The 18,473-nt window shown below is 36.8% G+C and overlaps 1 protein-coding gene and 1 long non-coding RNA gene across 2 annotated transcripts; one reads left to right on the forward strand and one right to left on the reverse strand.

Moving 5' to 3' along the window:
• Nucleotides 1-103: 103 nt before the first annotated feature.
• LOC137012888 (hemoglobin subunit beta-2-like) lies at nucleotides 104-736 on the forward strand. Its single transcript, XM_067376376.1, has 3 exons — nucleotides 104-195; nucleotides 285-507; nucleotides 608-736. The coding sequence occupies exons 1-3, from the start codon at nucleotides 104-106 to the stop codon at nucleotides 734-736; spliced, it is 444 nt and encodes a 147-aa protein (XP_067232477.1).
• Nucleotides 737-2,627: 1,891 nt separating this feature from the next.
• On the reverse strand, nucleotides 2,628-5,747 carry LOC137012897 (uncharacterized). The gene is made up of 4 exons (XR_010893630.1): nucleotides 5,600-5,747; nucleotides 5,396-5,472; nucleotides 4,654-4,723; nucleotides 2,628-2,965 (listed from the first exon to the last, which is right to left on the reverse strand). It is a non-coding gene; the product is annotated as an uncharacterized lncRNA (long non-coding RNA).
• Between the last annotated feature and the right edge of the window lie 12,726 nt (nucleotides 5,748-18,473).

The raw sequence follows: 18,473 nt of genomic DNA on the forward strand, positions 1-18,473 counted from the left end.
TGGTGAAGAAACGCATTTAAAAGTACCTCTTTGAAAGTCTCCCTTCACACGATTCTTCGGCTTCTGTTTAAGGCGTTTAGTCTGAACATCAAAAGTTGGAAACATGGTTGTGTGGACAGAATTTGAGAGGACCACCATCCAGGACATCTTCTCCAAGATTAAATACGAAGTCGTTGGTCCTCAAGCCCTGGCAAGGTACTGAGTCTGAGCATTTTCTTTAAGGCGAGCGACTAGTTTTGAAACTGTGCTCTGATAAAATGCTTTCTTCTCATTGTGTCTCGTAGATGTCTTATCGTGTACCCCTGGACCCAGCGGTACTTCGGCAAATTTGGAAACCTCTACAACGCCGCTGCTATCATGGGAAACCCCATGGTTGCTGCTCACGGTACAGTTGTGCTCCATGGCCTGGACAGAGCTGTGAAGAACATGGACAACATCAAAGCCACCTATGCTGAACTAAGTGTGCTGCACTCTGAGAAGCTCCACGTAGATCCTGACAACTTCAGGGTACGTTGACACTCAGCCCACAAATAACGTTCATTAATACATCTTGTTTTGACTTCAGTGTTCATCTGTGTTTATATCACTGCTCTTGTGTCCCCCACAGCTTTTGGCTGACTGCTTAACCGTCGTTGTTGCTGGACAAATGGGTGCTTCATTCACACCTGAAGTCCAGGCCGCTTTTCAGAAATTCATCGCCGTCGTGATCTCCGCCCTTGGAAAACAGTATCACTAGATACTAAACCCGCTTGTACACAGAGGATCGTATGTTCTTCTGAGTTGAAGCAAATAAATATTTTAATATTCAATATTCAGTCTGTCATGTTTTCTTTTATATTCGCATGAATTCACTCCTTGTGTCTTTGGGATTGCTTCTGCTGCAGACAACTTTTGATTTGAAAGCAAAACAAACCCAGAGCTGTTTCTAATAGATCATCTTATATTAAAACAAGCAGCAAGTTAGTGCATAACCTAATCCGAATAGCCTATCTTTCGTAATAACAGGATACTAACAAAGTAACGTATAAATGCAGATAGGCCTCAATTGTATTTAAACAAACAGACGAGACAAAATTAACCATTTTATGCATATAGGATATTCATATACATTCTGTCAAAGAATATTAAATAGATACAAATAGTAACACAAATACAGAAGACAAACATCAGCATGTTAATTGAAAAATTATGATAGGCTATTTGATGTTTTAATCGTCTACGCTGCTGACAAGCCTTGGACAAACATAACCGAATACAATTTAGTAGTCGTTGCAGAGTTAACTGATGATATGTTATTTTGATCAAACATCATAATGAGAATTATAATAAAAATTTCTTTTAAGCAGTGTTCCGTTATTTTAATAACGAGGGTTATGATGGTAAAAGTGATGATACATAATCTAAAGGCCACTTAAAGTTTTGAATTGTCTAAAATAATAATAATAATAGACATTTTAATGTAAATGGAAAAAAATAGAATGCAACAAATTAAAACTTTCGAGAGGTTTAACTACGGTGGCCGAGAGAGCTCAACGCTCTGCAAATGAAGAAAACACATGCAAATAGAAAAAACACCAGCAAATAAAGAAAACATCTTCATCAGTTTGACATCACATGCGCTGCAAATTCCACAGCACACTGTTAAAAATTGTCCTGTTAAAAAACAGTAAGTAACTGGCAGCACGGTTGCCAGCAAGTTACTGTTAAATTAACAGTGTCTTGCTGTTGTTGAAATTTACAGTTTGTTACTGTTTTTGTAAATACAGCATAAAGCTGTTATTTTCTACATTAACAGTAAATTACTGTCAAAAGTATTAACAGTTAATTAATGTTTATTTGCACTTTTTAACTGTAAGCTACAAATGTTATTATATTGAGAAATGGACTGCTAAGAAAAAAAGGTGTAACTATTTTTCTAGATATTTCTTTGATTTTATTAATTACCCCTTATACGTCTTGCTTTAAAACCATAATACAATGTACAAATATATCCTTTGAAACATTACAAATTTAACACAATGCAGAGTAACTTCAAAATGTGCTTTATTAAAACTTTGAAAAACTTGAAAAATAAAGCCACTTTAAATCACAAAATATTCTCAGAATTACTTACCCCCATGCCGTTCCACACCCGTAAGACCTTCATTCATCTTCAGAACACAAATTAAGATATTTTAGTTGAAATCCAATGACTTAAAGAGGTCTACGGTTATCATTGAAATCCGATGGCTCCGTGAGGCCTTCATAGGGAGCAATGACATTTCCTCTCTCAAGATCCATTAATGTACTAAAAACATATTTAAATCAGTTCATGTGAGTACAGTGGTTCAATATTAATATTATAAAGCGATGAGAAATTTTTGGTGCGGCAAAAAAACAAAATAACGACTTATTTAGTGATGGTCAATTTCAAAACAATGCTTCAGGAAGCATCAGATCATTGTGAATCTGTGTGTCGAATCTGCAGTTCGGAGTGCCAAAGTCATGTGATTCCAGCCATTTGTCGGGTTTGAACTGCGATCTGATTCATGATTCGATAGACTGATTCATAATGCTCCGATGCTTCATGAAGCAGTGTTTTGAAATCGGTCATCACTATATAAGTCATTATTTTGTTTTTTTGCCGCACCAAAATATTCTTGTCGGTTTATAATATTAATATTGAACTGATTTCGATGTGTTTTTAGTACATTATGGATCTAGACAGAGGAAGTGTTATTACTCCCTACGTAGGCCTCAAGGAGCCATTGGATTTGAACTAAAATACCCTAATTTGTGTTCTGAAGATTAATGAAGGTCTTACGGGTGTGAAACGACATGAGTGTAAGTAATAAATGACAAAATTTTCATTTTTGGGTGAACTAACGCTTTAAGTCCATTAGCTTCTTAAGTAGACTGGCAACCCGAGTGTGATAAGTCTTGTCCACCCTTGGTGCCTTTTTCAGGATTTATTCCAATGAAGTGTCTGAAAAACAAATGCATACATTCAGAATTAGTGTGGGTAAAAGTTTACATAACGAGAATGTGAATAGAAATTAAGGTAACACTTTACAATACGGGTAATATGCATTAATTCATGCTTAACTAATGCACAAATAATCAAGTTAATGTATGACTTATGAAGAACTAAACCATTAATTAATGATTACTGCATCAGCAACTAATAAAGTTTCTATATGATTAATAGATTAAGTAATCATTATATTGTTATTAGTTAAATGTGTCATAATATATTAATTCCCTAATAGCATATTATATTAACTAATAATGTAAATGAACGTGTTAATTACCACAATCGGTCAAAGCCATGCATTTCAACTTCCAGTTGTCTGCTTTAAATAATCTTTAGCTAATGATTTACAAAGGTATCATGTTATGACTTTACTTGTTGAGGCACATGACTATTAACTAATTCAAAATTAATTCAAAACCCATAACCACAATGACATATTACTTAAACGGTAAGTTCACCCAAAAATGAAAATTCTGTCATTAATTACTCACCCTCATGTCGTTTCACACCCGTAAGACCTTTGTTGATCTTCGGAGCACAAATTAAGATATTTTAGTTGAAATCCGATGGCTCCGTGAGGCCTTCATAGGGAGCAATGACACTTCCTCTCTCAAGATCCATTAATGTACTAAAAACATATTTAAATCAGTTCATGTAAGTACAGTGGTTCAATATTAATATTATAAAGCGATGAAAAATTTTTGGTGCGGCAAAAAAACAAAATAACGACTTATATAGTGATGGTCAATTTCAAAACAATGCTTCAGGAAGCATCAGATCATTGTGAATCTGTGTGTCAAGATCCATTAATGTACTAAAAACATATTTAAATCAGTTCATGTGAGTACAGTGGTTCAATATTAATATTATAAAGTGACAAGAATATTTTTTGTGCGCCAAAAAAACAAAATAACGACTTATATAGTGATGACCGATTTCAAAACACTGCTTCAGGAAGCATCGGAGCATAAATGAATCAGTGTGCGGAATCATGGTTTGGATTGTGTGTCAAACCGCCAAACTGCTGAAATCACGTGACTTTGGTTCTCTGAACTGCAGATTCGACACTTTGATTCATTTATGATTTTGAAATCAGCCATCACTGAATAAGTCGTTATTTTGTTTTTTTGGCGCACCAAAAATATTCTCGTCACTTTATAATATTAAAATTGAACCACTGTACTCACATGAACTGATTTAGATGTGTTTTTAGTACATTAATGGATCTTGAGAGAGGAAATGTCATTGCTCCCTATGAAGGCCTCATGGAGCCATCGGATTTCAACTAAAATATCTTAATTTGTGTTCCGAAGATGAAAGAAGGTCTTACAGGTGTCAAATGGCATGAGGGTAAGTAATAACTGACAGAATTTTCATTTTTGGGTGAACTAACCCTTTACAAATTAGTCATGTGCCACAAGTAAAATCATAACATAACAAATATTAATAAAAGTCTTGAGGGCTTGGAATGACATGAGTGTGGGTAAAAGATGGCAGCATATTTATTTTGTGTGAACTGTCCCTTTCAGTGTTGCACAAAAGCATTTACCATGTTTGCTGAAATACAAAAGAAAAAAAAAGAAAAAAAAAAAAACACCCTTAGAGGCTTATGTAATAAAATAGACTAGTTCTATACATACCAAGGAGTATCAGTCGAGGAGTTGCAGGTTGTTCAAGTGTCCTTTCTACATCAGCTGCAGTGGAAGAGGCCTAAGACACAGTTACAATGATGAGGACAGACTCAATACACTAACAATAATGCCTGTAATGTATGCATTTAATTTTTAAATTAGGAAAGAGCATGTCTATTTCAGTTGTTAGGACAATAATACCATGATAGAACATAAACAACAACAGCGAGTCAAATTGGACAGTCTTTGGGCACGAAAATCTCAACAACAACAAAGTCTCCACTGAAATAAAATGTCATTTAGCCTACTGTACTGGGCAAAGTAACATTACAATACAAACCATCAACATAATAACTTACTGAGTAGTAACGCGCAACTTATTCTATCAAGCTAACCTTGGTCGAAGTAATCCAAAATACACCCAACGCTAAAGAAGCAAAACAGCAACAAAAGAAAAACTCCCCTCATAATACAGTTATGTACAAATTAGAACAAGCTTACCCAAATTTGCAAGCACAACGTTATCGAAATCAACGTTTTGTCTAATATAAACTAAATGTAGGCTATATTATCCAATAAATGAAAAGATCTTAAGCTAAAATTAGCAAACGAGATGACGACAATTTCAGCGCGTTAGAAATAACTTACATCGATATTACTTTGTTGCTATGATGTTAAAGGCTTACTTTGCAGAAGAGTTTATAGTATATCATATTTGAAAAACTTGTATAGGTATACATAGTGAACTCACCTCGTACTCGGGAAATATATGAATCCGAAATTCAGCTCCACTCTGTGACGCAGTTTGCACGGTTGGCAGGTTTGGCACTGAAATGGACGTATAAAACAGTTACAAGCTCAGCATCCACAATTATACAGTTATTTGCACAGTTATTTGCAATTGCAAACGTGTAGCCTATCTTGTGTAAAAGGAGCAAGGCAAAGGTGCACTCACCGGTTCAATCACAGTGTAAAGACGGATAAAAATCCAGATGTGTTCGCTGCAGTTTTCAGTTCCAAAAATACTGTTAAGTACTGTTTTCTTTCCTTTGTGGAATAAATACGGTAAAATGCTGTTAAAATTTGTGTACGTCATTTCACCAACCGTAAAAAAACAGTAATGCGCTGCTTTTTAATATAACAGGATTATACTGTTAAAATTTTGCCGTAAATTAACAGCAATTTTTAACAGTGCACTTACAAAAAGACAAACGCGCTGCAAACTCCACAACACTTACAAAAAGACAAACGCGCTGCAAACTCCACAGCACTTACAAAAAGACAAACGCGCTGCAAACTCCACAACACTTACAAAAAGACAAACGCGCTGCAAACTCCACAGCACTTACAAAAAGACAAACGCGCTGCAAAGTCCACAGCACTTACAAAAAGACACGCTGCAAACTCCACAGCACTTACAAAAAGACAAACGCGCTGCAAATTCCACAGCACTTACAAAAAGACAAACGCGCTGCAAACTCCACAAGACTTACAAAAAGACAAACATGCTGCAAACTCCACAACACTTACAAAAATACATCTTTGTCTATTTGTAAGTGTTGTGGAGTTTGCAGCGCGTTTCACTATTTGTAAGTGTTGTGGAGTTTGCAGCGCGTTTCACTATTTTTAAGTATTGTGGAGTTTGCAGCGCATGTGTTGTCAAACTGATGAAGATGTTTTCTTTATTTGCTGGTGTTTTCTCTATTTGCATGTGTTTTCTTCATTTGCAGCGCGTTGAGCTCTCTCGGCCACCGTATTTAACTCCATAGTAATTAGGGTGACCACCCGTCCCGCGTAGCGCGTGCGCGCAGAGCGTTTGAAGCCCAATTCATGCGTCCCGCAAATTGAGACCGTGTCACGCACAGGGGCGCCCCCAAGGGGTGGCCACGGCCACCCCTGCATAAACTCTGGCCACCCCTGTGGCCACCCCAGTATGATTTTGCATTGGGTACTATTAATTTAAATGCATAATGTAAATTCACAAGTTCATGAAGTGAAAGAAAATAAAATGCTACCAAAAAGGATAGATTGACTGACGCCACCAGAGTAGCTGTTTCACTGCCACCAAGAGTCTAAATAGTAATGTCTACAGACCTGAATTTCAAATGTTATTTATACTGTGAAGAGGGTAGGTTAGGGGTGTGCGATTTTATCATAATTGCTGTTTTAACGATGCACAATCGATCTGACATCCCTGTATGTGATGTTGTCTTGTAGATTAGACAAGTGTCGGTGCGCATTTAGAGTGCACGCTTTCACTTTGCTAATCAATATCACATGAAGAGTGCCGTTTTTCTCCAGACATCAGCATAACAAATGTTATATAAATTTTATTCATGTTTACATTTTAGACATCATTGCCTGTTTCTGCACAATTTTGCCAACGAATATAGCTCAGATCAAATCCAGAGCATTAAACTGCGTCCCTGAGCAACAAATGCCGCTGTTTCTTTACTGAATGAATCAGCTTTTTAAACGAATAAGTTGAATCAATGAAAATTGGAAAAGATAGGCTACAAGTGACGACGAGGGAGCTTCAGTTGAACAACACTGAACTTCAGTCAGATGAGATGTTGTCAGACTATGTCAGTAAAATTCAGAAAAATGAACAGGTCCAATCAGCCGTTATTCTGTGCTCGCGGCGCGCACTCAAGAATTGCATGCGCAAATGCGCCGGCGCGCGCTGCATAATTACTTTATTATAGCTTAAATAAAGCCCAAAAGAATACGAGCAATGACCGTCATTGCTCTGTTGTAAGTTAAGTCATGAAATTACCACACATGCGATTAAAGCTGCCTCAAAACTGTGAATGCATGTATTTGTTAACATGGTTTTAAAGCTATTGTTATCCAATTTGTTGGCCTTAAAACGTCTTAAAAATGCACATATGTACACCAGAGAAATCTAAATTTTCTCGGGGGAGCATGCCCCCGAACCCCCCTAGCAAATTATATTTTATGACCTTGGTAATTATGAAACCATAATGCAATCTGAATGCAAAATGTGTATTTCTACAAATGTGCATACTTTGGGACTAAAACGGTGTAGGTATGTGTATGCAAAGAAATGGGACCGAACGCGACTGAATGTAAATGTTTGTGTCCTCGTTATTCTATTAATAACTACCAATTGATTTCGCATGTATGTATATACATATAGGACATACATTTAGAAAAAAAAAAACACATTGGTTGGCCTATTCATGAGCATACATCAGCAATTACACATGTTTAGGGGAATAGGGCATTATTAATATATCATGTAAGGTGGTATGTGCTAGAAATGAGTAAACCATTATCAGTGAGTCTGCCCATGGGGTGTGGGCAGGCAGTGTCCCACATTGTCCCTCAGAAACATAGCCCTTGTCCCCCCTTGGGCTTATTAGCAGGTGGTCACCCTAATAGTAATATCAAGATTTACATGTTATTTTATTATAAAAAGCTTTTTTAAATATTATTACCGCCAGAGACACCTCATTTGTTAAATATACAAAATGGATAGACGCAAAACAGAGCCAATATATTTCATGTTTGAAATTATATTAAATTTGGATTTAGATTTGCAGCCGTCTGTCATCCTATTTTTAAAATGGAAGTCCTCTTTTAAAAGAGTTCCGAGAAACTATTTTTACGTTTATCGCTTAAATTTGGTGAATAGTCTATAACTTACTCCATTAAAAGTCAAAGTATCTCAAACAAATATGACTGGAATAAAATAATATTACCATTAAAAGTTGAGATTGTTTTTTCTTAAAGTATTCAAAAGAAAAAACATAGACTTGTTTTTTTTTCTTTTCTTTTTTATTATTATACTTTGATCAGAGTTCTCTCAATGTTGAATATGTATAGATTCAGAAAACACAAGACATTAAACTGAAGCCTATATGAAGCTAATTACATAAATGCTAAAATGTATAGTAAATAAATTTATGAGTAAGCTTTTGTTATATGTGCATTCAATTCAGCAACAGCTGATATTACTGTTGTAAATACTAATAGCGTGTTCACATTTAAATTAAAATTAGCTACATTAGTTTTCATGATGGTTATAAGTTCAAAAATAAAATTAAAATAAATTGCACGAGAGGTCCATATATGTGACGTTACATTGAAATTGATTTCATAGTTTATTTTTATTAACGATTATTTAACGACAGGAGCTCTGGGGCCGTACTCACAAATCATCTTAAGGCTAAATGTAGCTCTTGCCGATTTAGGAGAAACTCTTAAAAATAATGGGCGTGTCAGTCCTAATTTAAGGTGTCCTGCATTTTTGCTCTAAGAGTATTTCACAAAGCATTTTAGCGCTAAAACTAGCTCCTAAGTCTGTGGAACGCTAGGAGTAGTCAAGAGGACTCCTTAGTCACTAAGACCAAATCACAAACAGTCCATCACTGTTTGACACTGTACAACATTGAGACAATAGCGATAGAGTCTTTGGTGCTGAACCTTTTCTTCATAAATGCAATACATTTTGATTTATAGATTTGAATCTACGATGACACGCCCAAAAAAAAAAAAAAACCCCTTTAATAAATAAATAAATATTGTCTGATTACCTGTGGCAGTGTTTTTTTTTTTTTTTTTTTTTTATGAGTTCACACTTACAAATGAATAGAGTAAAAAAATAAAAATAAATAAATTAATAAAAAAAAAAAAAAATAAAAAATATATATATATATAAATATATATATATATATATATATATATATATATATATATATATATATATATATATATATATATATATATATATATATATATATATATATAATAAGCGTATTTTGGCGTGCTGTCCAAGGGGACTGAGCCCAAACCCAGAGTTCTCCCCATATCCCCAGCTGAGAGTGAGGAGCGGGTTGGCGGAGGGATGCAGAATACTGTCTAAGTAACTATAGGCGAGTCGACTCTTGTCTGTGTATATATTCCTCCTCTCGAGCTGATTAGAAAGACTGATTGTTCATTATGTTTATTTTCATATAAAAGCAACAGAACTTAAATTGCATCCAGTTTATCAGCAACACAGTGCACGAGTGTGAATCCCGCGATATCCGCCTTTGATCTCGTAGGTTCTGATCCACTACGAGAACAGAGAACTGTTCGTCTTGCCTGCACTTTTTTCACTCCTCCCCTAACTGCAACCGCCTACTCTCGGCTGAACTTCAGACGAGGCTAGGCGCATCTCAAACAAGCCTATTAATTCACTCATTCACTCACACACTTTTTATTCAATTTGAATGTCTCCCCTCCCCCAGTTTTTAAAGTTTAAAACCAGCAGATCATATAGAGAAACACTTTGTCCATACCACCCCGTAACATCATTTACCACCCCGTCACATTTACCACCCCGTCACAGGGTCATTTTGTTAAAAATTTATGGAAAGAAAATGAAATAGTACATAAATTAATGTTGAATTATGTTCTTGTTGTATGGACTGATCAGATAAATTTAACTTTATTTGTATTTTTTCAGTGAATTAATTATTTCAGTACAAACAATGAGGCCATTGAAAGGTCAAATTCATATTTCAAGATTAAACATCTAAGAATAAAAATAAATAAATAAATTACAGACTTTCTATTGATGGTTTCCAAAAAAAGGGACATTTTACTATTAGGAAAACATTAGATTTCAAAAATCTATTTCTTCTTTTACTACTCCAATGGCATACATATTGTCCGTAACGGGGTGGTACAAGAATGGCTGTCTTGCCTAAATAAAAAGGATAATATTAATAAAGATTTTGTGCCTGAGGTGGGAAAATGTGTTTTTTGGAGGATTAACATATCTTTCAAGTTGTATGTTTGTTTAAAAAAAAAGTTTGCTCTTAATGAAAATTTTGAAAAGTGCAAAGTGGAAATGGCACCCGTTTCGTAGAATGACTCAACTATGTTTCGAATTAGCCTATATAAATTACATAGGATGGACATAAATGCATAGGCTATGAAAGCTTTTATTTATTCTACATGGGAATTATAAACATAATTTAATCTGACAAGATGGTAGGCCTATTTTCTCTTCATTTTCCGCTGCCTTGTTTATTAGATAAATAATTACTTGTTTCTCTCATAGATATAAATGGGACGCTTAATTAGCTGCTATTTTGTCCCGTAGTCAACGAGTCCACTGGACCGGACAAGACTGGCCTATTAAGCAAATACAAGTAAACTGGGAGCTGCGGTTTCAACCGATTTCAGAGGTTTATGCTCTGCATGGAGTACAAAAAAAGGTTTTCTCCAATTAGCCTATAAATTCTCGGTAGTTAGATCTTGAGTATTCAAAATAGTAGCACTACAGTACAGTATATGACAGCCACGAAAATTACCTATTCTTTGGAAATGAACTCTATGTCTAATTCTGACAGCCTGACCTCTCCTGTCAAAGTCCTCTGGCTTAATGCATTGCACTCAAGACTTAGGCTACTTGCGATTTAGTTAGTTTCTAATATTAACTATAATAGCCTAAGCGGAGACTTCATAAGAATCAATTAAAATTTTTATTAGGCCTATGTCTTATAAAGTCTAAACTTTCCACCGTTCTCGCTGGCTATAGTCTGACTCTGGTGACAAACTAATACCAAATACAACCAGAAACCTCTTACCTGTGAGGTAATTCCCCGAAATATGTCTTGTGCGACGGTTTGTACAACCCCAGGGCATATTTTCTTCAATCCACTGTTTTTTTTTTTTGTTTTTTGTTTTTTTTCTTCTTCTTGAATTGTGGCTGAATTCTTGGTTTAAACCTTTGATGCACAAGCTATGAGAAACCCTTCTAATGCGCAATGACCCGTATTCATGTAATTTCAATAACGGTTGAGTGTTTCTTTGCTGAATCTTTAAAAGAAATGTATTTTATCATTCATTTATTCCAGGTATTCCTTAAATATCTTGTTTTTGATTGACAAAAATCATTATGTTATTTTTTTCTTTCTTACTTTATAAACAAACACAGTTTTTGTTTGTCTACATCAATTTTACACACATGGGTCAAAAATGACCCGTATTCATTTTCTATGGTACTTCAGTCAAGACTGTTACGTCCCAGGCATAAAGTTTGTCTAGGAAAAAGGGGAGTAACAGTGAAAATTGGGGGCTCGTCCATTGTTTATAATACTAAAAACTAGTAAATTTACATGTTGCTTGTGTGGTATTGTAAATTTAAAACTGTTGTGTGATCCTGACGTTTCCACTGAAACTTACAAAGGGTAAATTGAATTTATTGTGAATATTGAAAGTGAACATATTTTGTGTTGCTTAAAGTTTGGCTGTTTTCTCTCTTTTTTTTTTTGGTAGGGGCAGAGTGGTTGTACTCTGTGAGATGGAGTTTGATTTGATTGAGTTTACCCTTGCTCCCTCAGTAGAGGTTTTTAATCGCTGCCGATTAAAAGACAGCAACAATGACTAGATGACCAAAACTCAGGCAACAATAAGCCTATTAGCTATGTAAAAAAGCTTCACCGTCACACACAATTAATCACACAACTCAGAGCAACAAGCAGAGCAGGGGTGCGTTTCCCGAAAGCATCGTTGGCCAACTATGGTCGCAAGTTCCGTCGTTATCAGCATAGTTCAACGATTTGGTGTTTCCCGAAACCATCGTTCCAACGAACGTTCGCAAACTGCATCGCAAACTTGTGTGGTTGGAACTGACCTGTGGTTAGAAGCATAGTTCCTTGTTAAGCCGGGGACACACCTAACGATTGTAAGCCCGATTATGAATGTAATTTGATACTTACGACTGATCATGTCCAATCGCGCCGAGTCAGAGCCAGTTGCGTTCAGTCGGTGTTTACAGTTGGTGCTTAAAATCGTGCAGTGTGCTGCGTCTAACGATTCTAGTCTTAGAATTTTAGAAACAGTCATTGCCAGTCCTCCTCACAAAGATTCTTCTCAAATTTGATAATTCCCACTTCTGAAGTAGTGATTATGAGCAAATCGCATTCAAGTTTCGTTTTTTTTTTTTTCTCTGAGGAAAGTCATCTTTACAATAGCACTGAGAGCACGTGAAGGCAGCATAATATTTGCGGCCGATGAGGTCTCTGTTTCCTTGGAGACTGTGTCAGGCGAAATGGCGTCAAAAACGTTTGAAACATAAAAAACACATTGGACAACCGGTATGGAAGAAAAACTGGTTGAACTCTGGCAAGAGTACGACTGTCTTCTTCGAAGGAATACCATAATAGAAGCGATAAGGAAAGAAGCTGGGCTGCTATTGCGGAAGCTTGAACGTGTCAGGTAATGTACAGGGCCGGATTATCCATAGACGACATTGCGAGTGTCCTGGAGCACCAGCCAATATTATTTATCTGATACGGATACAAAATTAACAGTTGATACAATATATACAGAGAGAATATAAAGAGCCCTGCCCCTTTGATCGCAAAAGTGAAAGTGCCCTTTGAGGTCGCATTGTGGTAAGTTAACGTTACTTCTGTGCAGGGGCGTAAATTTCATCGGACAGTAGGAGGGGACAATAAACATAACATTTCTCAAGAGCAATTTTTGAAGGGGACACAAATAATGCAGCCAAAATTTTACTTATAAAGGATATATCATATATGTAATGTTACACAGAAGAAAACCTTACTACTATTATTAGTGTAGCATGTAGACTACCATTATGCTCAACGTTTCTCTTTGGTTCAATAAAAAAACTGACTAAATTGACCAAAATATTCAAAATCATTTATTTATTGGAATATTTTTGAAGTTGTTTACAACCAAGTCACCAAAATACGATGAATACACTTTGAGCAAAACCCAACACACAACAGTAAATCTACTAGCCTTATTACAGTTCACATTCTTATCACAATGTTAATTGTTGGTGTGGGTGACTTATCTTATAATATCCAACAAGCTATGGTAAACAAGCTACCAAACACGCTAAGTAACATTATAATCGCTAAAATAGCGGACTCACGGGAAAAAAAATAATGTTATCATCTTGCTTTTTTTGTTATGACTAATTACTCAGTGTCATCAGCATTAAAGCAAAAATAACCACTTCATCCGATGTTTTTGAATCAAATAGCCTTAAAAGCCTACTTACTAGAGCTCCTTTCAACCACTGTCTGTCTCCTGTCCCGCCGGCGCCGCTGGATTTCTACATGCACGAGTGTGACGTGCGCGGTGGACCAAACCACTGTGAGGCAAGGGAGGGGTGACTCAAAATGTTTCTAAACTTAAACGCCTGTTTGCGTTTGTATTACTTTACTTCTTACACAGTTATTTTAAGGATATATAATTTATTTACAATACTTAGAGTGGTTTTTAATTATATTTTTTTTGGGGGGGCAGCACTCAGATAGGGGGGGTCATGTCCCCCCCGTCCCCCCCGCGATTTACGCCCCTGCTTCTGTGGTAATTTAATGGTCTGTACAGTGCCGATTCAAGTCGAACAAGCTTCATTGAGGATCGCAGCTTATCGTTGCTTAACAACGGCCGACACCACCGGAGTGCAAGCCCTAAAAATAGATTTAAGCATATGAATTACAAATATTCTACCTATTATTGAGATTTTGTTTACTCACCTCAAATTCTCTCTGCAGAGAACAAATCCATGTTGCCTCTCCAGCCAGGACCTCACACATATCCTGCGCGTTTTTCCTCTTTTTTAGTTATTTTCCGCACAAATATAGAGCAGATGAAGAGCGCCAGCTGTTTGTTTACATCCATTTTCAAGATCCCGTGCACAGTGTGTTGCTTAGCAGCGGTCTCAATCATAAACGTTTGTGTTTTTCTCTGATTAAAATCGGCTCCAGTCGAAGGAAACAATCGGTATGTGTGTTCAGTTCAGTCTTAGAATGTTTCAGCTAATCGTTATGCCTGGCTCACACTACAGGAATTTTAGGCCGATTTATGCCCGATTTTCCCCTCCCGAGAATCGGAGAAAAAATCTTGTCGAGGATATTGATCGGCTCCAATGTTCGCTGCAGATTATCTGGTAATGTGAGGCGTTCACAGATCGAATCTTGCACCTCCCGATCTGCTGTCTCACAAATCGGGGCCGCCCCGATCATAACAAACATGTTTGATATTTAGGATTTTAAATCGGGAAGATTACGTCAGTTCTTTAACAACAGCCAATGAGAGAAGTGAATGAGAGCACATTTAAAATTGCGACCGTGAAACCAGCTGCTGTAGGAATCCGTTGGACAGCGGAGATAGCGGAACGGTGCATTGAAGTGCAACAACACAACTTCTTGAATAACGCGTCTTCAAAAAACATGACAACCGTACAGACAAAGAGAAAAGCTGAGGAGAAATCACTATGGTTTTGAACATACCGGGTGAGTGTAGCTGCTAGCAAATGTAAACATATCTTTTTAACTCAGTGACGAATATGTTTACATCCGCTTCCCAATGAAATCACGTGAGGCTCTTCTTGGTATGATAATCTTAACAATATCCTGTAGTGTGTGCTGCGCTACAAATTTGAAATGCATGTTTGAGATTTGTGAGAATAAAATCTGTGAAGATTCTCCTTATATGTGTGCTGCAACCAGATTTCATATTCGGTTAGGATTTAAAAACTCCTCTAGTGTGAGCTCGGCTTTAGGTGTGTCCCCGGCTTTAGTTTGTCGTGTTGAGGACATTGATTTCGCAGCAGCTGGGATGTGTTCTATTCAGAGCTATCGACCCTATAGACTATTTCTTTCGAAGGTTTCACCATCCACTTTAAGTAATTTGGATGACTTAAAGTCGAGGTGCCTAGGTTTTACACAATTTGCTTTCTTCATTACAAATTATTTGAAACGATATAATAGCGTGACGATCGCAATTATTCTCCCTTCGAAGTGCCCTCCGAAAGGATTATTTATGCCGGTTGGGACGCAGTCTTGGTTTCGTTTGTGCGAAGAAACGGTGAGTGTGCAAGTGAGTAGCTTTGTTAAATTCCCAAAGACAAATTGTCATATAACAATATTTTACAAAAAGGGGTTTACCCTTAAATATTAAATTGTATCTGTACTATAGCATTACACATATACGCAACACATGCAGTGCTTAGCGCTAAGGAAACGTAGGCAGATTCAGATTTATTTTATTCAGACATTTAAACATTTAACAAATGATGACATAAATCAACATAAAGTCTGAAAAGGAATAGGCAGAAGCAAAAGCTTATTGCGCCTATCCTAAATTAGCCTATAGGCTAATTTACATACGTTAACATATAGGCTATTTAAAATATTACACACTCAAACCACAATATTGTTTGTCAATGAATGAAGAAAAATTGTATAAATAAGCAGTTTTGTGTAGTAGAATATAATATTCTCATGGTGTTATAAGAAAGAAATACATATTTATTGTTTGCAAAAGTATTTAAGTGAAGTCTGCTGGGGGAAAACATAGGCAAATAAACAACATTATTTATTAACACAAGTTATGTCAGATTAAATTAAACAAATAATAGAAAACACAGTATCCAAACTGTAAAATACTGTATTAGCCTACCATCCAAACATATTCTGAATTAAAAGTTCTCTGACTTCTGCTCCTGCAGGATGCATTCTGCCTTGATGTGGGTTCAAAGGATCATCATGATCGTCATCATCATCAGAAACAGCATTTTCCTCACCATCGGCTCCAACGGCATCAACTTCCTCCTCAGGAAGCTGGACATTTTCCCTGACTGCAATGTTGTGGAGAATTGCAGTAACCACAATAACAGAACAGCTTTTGGTGGGGTTTAGCTTCAGGCCACCACTGGACTTGCTGATGCAGCGAAAACGTTGTTTCCACAGTCCTATAGTCCTCTCCACTATAGAGCGTGTCCTTCCATGGGCCTGATTAAACCTTTCCTCTGCAATGGTGGCTGGATGCTGCACAGGTGTCAAGAGGTAGGGGCGAAGAGGATATCCACTGTCTCCCAGGAGCCAGCTATCACCAAAGCCACCTTCTTCAGCCATCTGGCAAATTGCCGAATTGGCCCATGCAAGAGTCATGTGTGCTTCCAGGCCATTTTGCCACAATGTCAGTGAACATTCCCTGGTGATCACACACTACTTGAACATTAATGGCTGGATAGCCCTTCCTGCAAATGTACAAGGGCTCATTTACCTTAGGGCTTAATACTGGGATTAGGGTGCCATCAATGATGCCAATCACTCTGGGGATGTTGTCAAGATCATAGAATTGTTGATTGGCCAGCTGTATTTCCTCAGGAGTTTTGGGGAAAACCAGGATGCTCTTCATCAGCTGTAAAAGCAAAGGTGTTACTGTTGTCACAGTTTTTGAAGACTTGCTGAGCCCCAGACCATCACCCACCACCTCCATAAAACTTCCAACAGCAAAATAACGCAGTGTAGCTAACAACTGCACCTCTGGACTTAAGGCGTAGTTTCTTCTTGTTGCCCTCTGAAGGTGTGGTTTTACTATCTGAAATAATTCAAGGATCTTGGTCCTTGGAAGACGGAATTTTCTTAAAATTGCATCATCAGATAGTGAGTCAAGAGGGGTAAAATTTGTCCTTATGTGGGCATTTATATAAACTGATTGACTTCTCAGTCGCCTTCTGTGCTCCAGCTGTAAGAATCTTTGTAAAGCTGCCATTGTTGAGCACTTGAAAAACACATACACACTGTTTTATTAGGAGAGGCATTAGTACACCTGCTTTTGAGTTAATAGAAACACCTTGGCTAATAATCATTCTAAATTAATTAAATTACTACAATTAATTATTACCATCTTTGATTTATTATAGTAATAAGGTACAACATTAATATATTGTATATGTTGATTTGCTTTAAAATAGACTGTTGTCATTCTGTTATTTCATAATTTTCATTCTTCTCTTAAGAATAGTCTTAGTACTTAAGAGTGTTTTGTGTTATGTTTGGCTTATATTGTCATGTCATTGATGATATTAATGTTGTGAATGAACAAAATTTTCATTTACTTTAGGGTCTATGTGATGGTGGCTCACCACTAAAATAAAATTAAAGTTCCATTTCATATGTTTCATTATCAGGCTTGGTCACGTTATTCAGGTATTTAATAAAGGATGACATGGCATGGTAAACATGCTTCAGCTTCACTCAGTAATGCCTGCATTTTTATATGGCATTAATATACTACTTTGAGTCAAGTTACAATAGTATGCTCTTTTCCTCATATTAAACTGAATGCCCAGTGTATTACAAAAGCACTTGAAATACATATTACAAAAGAGTATATTTGGCCATAACATTTTTTATTTATTTATATTTCAGTTCAACTGCTGAAGGGTTTTAAATTCATCACTCAAAAACAAATTGAATGCCATGCACCACACAGCTTCACCAGAGCCCCATTTGCCAGAAGTGAGGCATGATGGCCAACAATGTAGCCAAAAAAAAAAAAAAAAAAAAGGGGGTTACATCTGTGGATCTGGAAAAAAAAGAAAAAAAAGATTACATGGCTGTCAGCCACACATGATTTGACTTTCCATACTGAGTAAATAACACAATTTTCACTTACTGTCGGTTGGTAGAAACATGGTTAAAGAGGGCTTGCTGGCTTGTTGTTGCAGGAGTTCCAATTTAGCCCTCCTATAGGCCATAACCTCCTGATGATGTTGGCCTTTCTGCTCCTTCAGGGCCCTCAGTTCTCTCCTGATTTCCTGGAGTTCAGATAATTTCTTCTTCTCCGACTGATGCAGCTTCTCACTGCAGCCACAACGTCCGCCGTTTCTCCTTTGGCGGGAGATTAATGGCTGGTTTTCTGGAATGCCAGAACGACGTTGCCCAGCACATAAGGAGGCCTCAGACTGAGGGGAGTCAGAAGGAGGAAGCAATAGCCCAAGACCAGGACTCATTGCTGATGTTCCAGGGGCAGGCTGGAGG

Source organism: Chanodichthys erythropterus, chromosome 3 (genome assembly GCF_024489055.1).
Source record: "Chanodichthys erythropterus isolate Z2021 chromosome 3, ASM2448905v1, whole genome shotgun sequence".
Lineage (NCBI taxonomy): Eukaryota > Metazoa > Chordata > Actinopteri > Cypriniformes > Xenocyprididae > Chanodichthys > Chanodichthys erythropterus.

Bases quoted from the DNA above. Each gene is read 5' to 3' on its own strand.
- LOC137012888 (XM_067376376.1), top strand. From the start codon at position 104: ATGGTTGTGTGGACAGAATTTGAGAGGACCACCATCCAGGACATCTTC. The intron at 196-284 runs GTACTGAGTCTG...TGTGTCTCGTAG, and splicing joins GGTCCTCAAGCCCTGGCAAG to ATGTCTTATCGTGTACCCCT. The intron at 508-607 runs GTACGTTGACAC...TGTCCCCCACAG, and splicing joins TAGATCCTGACAACTTCAGG to CTTTTGGCTGACTGCTTAAC.